Genomic DNA, 4,212 nt, shown 5'->3' on the forward strand with positions numbered 1-4,212 from the left:
TTGAATCATAAATTTGTTATTTTAAATTACGATAGGGCATATTACAACTGTATTTGTTCTTTGGCCCTGATTATATGTATATATATGATTTATGTGATGCCTGGTCCTTGATCAAGAATGACAGTAGTGCTCATTCTCCATGAAACTTTGATCCATTTTACTGTTTTATTCCGTATTTTCCCATAGCATTCTGAGTGGGTAATAGATAGGTAATAGATAGACTGGGTATGTAAGATCGGAGTCAATCGAAGGCAGTGTAACATCCTTTTCAAGAAGACTTGCAAAGTTGCATTTTCGGACCTTGCTTCTGGGGCCTGGAACTTTCTATTTTAAGTTTGCCTTGATATGATCCTCAGAGTCAAGAACTGAGATGTCTATGTGTCAGGGCATAAACCTCTTAAAACATACCAGGTTTGTGTTTCTGCTTCCTTCTTTGTAACTTTACTTTTTTAACATTTAATTTAGGGTTTTGTTAGCGGTGTCACTGCTGCCAAGATGGACCTCAAGCCTCTGCCCTCACGGCGCCCACTGGGCACCATGTCCACTGACCTGAGACTTCTGCTCAGCAGTCCCTCCCTGGAGCTGAGGGAGTACCGGGACCAGCAGTTTGGTGGCGATCATGATGAGCAGAACTTACTGAAGGAAAGCTGCACACTTGATGTGGAGAATCTTTCCTTTTATACTACAGAAGAGCAAATGTATGAACTCTTTAGTAGATGTGGTGATGTCAAGAATGTGTTTATGGGCCTGGATAAAATTAAGAAAACGGCATGTGGTTTCTGTTTTGTGGAATACCATAACAGATTTCAGGCCAAAAATGCCATGTGGTGCCTAAATGGGACCCGCCTACATGATACGATTATCCACACAGATTGGGCTCTAGGCTTTGGAGAGGGCAGACAGTATGGCTGTCGCCGATGTGGGGGCCACGTAAGAGATGCGTCTCATGAAGATTTTAATGCTGGTAGAGAAGGCTTTGGAGAAGCCTGTGATAGGAGAGGAATCCACTAGTGAAAAACCTGCAGTTCTGGCCCCTGGAAAAGTCTATTAAAGAGCACCACCAGGTCAGCTCATAACCCATTTTGTAACAAGTTTAAATTACTTTATTTGCTGAACAGAGACCCTTTTGGTGTATTTTTCTCTCTGAAATGTTATTAAATGGCACAAAAACATTCTCTTGTTCTTGTCTTAATTTTGGAGCTGGTTGTCAGATTACCAGTTTGTCCATCTGGTGGTCAAAAGTGAAGTGCTGTTTAGGAATAAGTTAGGTATGTAAGGTCTGAGTCAACCAAAGCACAACTTCCATTTCAGGAAGACTTCAGTTGGATTTTATGGTCATGTTTCCAGGACCTGATATGTTTTTTTAAGAGCTTGCATCAAATAAAGTCAAATAAATGGAAAATTTTAAAATAGATATCAAAGGAATAAAAGCACATTATTTTAAAACATAAGAAAAAGGCAAGGACTGTGTCTAGTTTATTTCTGTATACCTGGCACTTTGCCCAGTAGAGCCGCTCAGTAAATGTTAAATGAACAGGCACCTGGGTGGCTCAGTCGGTTTACTGTCCAACTTCCGCTCAGATCATGATCTCACAGTTCGTGGGTTCGAGCCCCACATCAGGCCCTGTGCTTACAGTTCAGATCCTGGAGCCTGCTTAAGATTCGGTGTCTTCTTCTCTTTCTGCCCCTGCCCCACTAGCAGTTTGTCTCTCTGTCTCTCAAAAATAAATAAATGTTAAGAAAATTTAAGAAAAATCTGAACAGTTTATAATGAACCAGAAATCCTCAAGCTCCACCTATTCATATCCCAGGCTTATTCCCTGGGCAATAATTTTTAGTTTTTTAAAAATAGTTTATTTTTAAGTAACCTCTACACCCAACGTGGGGTTTGAACTCACAACTCTGAGATCAAGAGCTGCATGCTCTACGAACTGAGCCAGACAGGTGCCCCTTAAATTTTTAAGCAAGTTTTTTTTGTTGTTGTCATTTCTTTCCTGTTAATTTCCTCAGCAATTCTAAAACACCATGACTGTATATACTATTTATTTTCATTTTAAACATCATCCATTGACTTTTTAATTTCATAGATGAGGGTTTAGTTCACTTACAGTCACATTTGAACTTCTCTCCATCTTCTTAATATAGTTTACAACACTTTATTTACTTTTTCTATTGTTACATAACGTAAGTCAGGTTATACTGCAGTAACAAATAACCAAAAAAATCCTAGTGGCTTAAAATCACTCAGGTTTGTTCCTCACACTACATTTTTATTGCCAGTCGCCTGGGGGTTCTGCTTCACACAGCGGTGATCATCCTCCTTCTGGGGCCTGAAGGCCTAGATAGGTCATTAGTGTGAATTAGTTGCCACAATTCCCTCCCTCTTGCTGGTGACTGGTTTAGGAATCCAGGCTTAAGCCGATCAGAGGTTCACAAACCCTGCGATGATCATTAATAATAAATTCAGGGGTGGACAATGATCAACAGGGACCCCAGTACGAGTGAAATGAAGGATTTTTAGTTTATGCAGCAAGGAGAGACTGTCTCTGCCTTTCCCACTGGATGTGAATAAGTATGTATAGAGGGACCGCTACAGCAGCCTTACAATCAGCAGAAAGCAGCCCCAGCAGGAGGTGGACACTTTAAACAGTAAGACGGACTGAAGAAACTGCATCCTTCACAAAATTATGCAGCTTCTGAAATCAACTAATCTTGCAGCACACACTATGTCTCAATCCTATTACCTGAGATAAGACATTATTTTATTGTGTAAGCCAGCTTTTTAACATGTAGTTGAAAGTACTTGGGTACTAAATACTTTTTCTTAATTCTATTCTTGTGTAAATGATTTAAGTTGCTCCTTTGAGAGCTCAAGCATCCATCTCCTGGGTTCATGACCTTACATCTGGAAAGTTAGATAAAAATCAGCTTCTTACTCCTGATTCCTTCACCCTGTGACCTGAGGTCCTCCTTTCTGGTCAGCAAAATTCTTGCGTGAATAAGAGAGGAAAGGGAATGTCAATTCTTTATAGAATGACTATTATGCGCTGGGCACTTTGGGTAAGGCTTTAAAACACATTGTCATTTACTCACAACAACCCTGTGCCTCTTACATAAGTGAGGAAACTAAAGATCAGAGAAGTAAGGTCACCAACTAGTAGGAGACATGGTGGGGGTCCAAGACAAGGTATTTTATGTCAGAGCTGGTGCCCTTCATCAGGGTACTCTATTGTCTCTTGGCCTTACTTACCTTCAGTCAGTCCACCAGGTCCAAACCTCTCTTTGAGGTTGCTTTTTCTCTGGAAATTATCCCACTGACTGCATCGTATCTGAGCTCTCTCTCCCACAAGCAACCTCTTCGAGTGTGTTGTCTTTTCTGCCTTGACATCCAGTATCACTCGGGCTCAACACTAATACCATCCAGGCATATTTTTCTTGACTCTGTGTGAGAAAAAGGAGCATCCGACATGGATTTCTGGCCACTATAATTTACTCCGCATACAGTAATGGAGTTTACTAACTTTTTAGGATTTCCTCCTTACAACTTCCCTGAAATAGAAAAAGAGATTTATTTTTATTTTTGGAAGACAACGAGAGACAGCGACAGCAGGGGAGTGGCAGAGAGCGAGGGAGACAGAATCCGAAGACAAGCCCCAGGCTCTGAGCCAGCTGTCAGCACAGAGCCTGAGCCGGGGCTCAAACCCAACAACCGTGAGATCATGACCTGAGCCAAAGTCAGATGCTTAACAGACTGAGCCACCCAGGCGCCTCTAGAAAAAGAGATTTTGAAAGTCGTGGGATCCAAAATTTGGTTTTAATTACAAAATATTTCTGGAGGAGTATCTTGGCATATCTCTCAAGCACTCCTCCTAGTGGCTCCCCCTTGGATTGCTCCCAAGATGTGTTTTCCTAGGCTCAGAGAAAGCATTTAGCAATGTCTTGTGAAGCATACTTTTGGTTAAGTAAAGGAACGTTTGTACTATATGGCTAGAAGATTCCTCTAGTAGCTCTTACAATATACCATGTTCCTCAAAATCATGATGAATATATCAATAGAATAAAGGATAAAAGTCGCATGATCATCTCAATAGGCTCAGAAAAACCATTTGAGACAATCCAGTACCCTTTTCATGATAAAAATGCTCAACAAACTAGGAATAGAACAGAGCTTCCTCACTCTGATCAAGGGCATCTATCGGGGCGCTTGGGTGG

At 41.1% G+C, this 4,212-nt stretch overlaps 1 protein-coding gene across 1 annotated transcript; it reads left to right on the top strand.

The window, feature by feature from the left end:
- Positions 1–537: 537 nt before the first annotated feature.
- NCBP2L (nuclear cap binding protein subunit 2 like) lies at positions 538–1,159 on the top strand. Its single transcript, XM_029929966.1, has one exon. It carries the CDS (start codon positions 538–540, stop codon positions 1,009–1,011), a length of 474 nt encoding a protein of 157 aa, XP_029785826.1. The 3' UTR covers positions 1,012–1,159.
- The last annotated feature ends 3,053 nt before the right edge of the window (positions 1,160–4,212 follow it).

Source organism: Suricata suricatta, chromosome X, assembly GCF_006229205.1.
Source record: "Suricata suricatta isolate VVHF042 chromosome X, meerkat_22Aug2017_6uvM2_HiC, whole genome shotgun sequence".
Classification (NCBI taxonomy): domain Eukaryota; kingdom Metazoa; phylum Chordata; class Mammalia; order Carnivora; family Herpestidae; genus Suricata; species Suricata suricatta.

Excerpts from the sequence above, each read along its gene's own strand:
- NCBP2L (XM_029929966.1), top strand. The coding sequence starts at position 538 with ATGTCCACTGACCTGAGACTTCTGCTCAGCAGTCCCTCCCTGGAGCTG.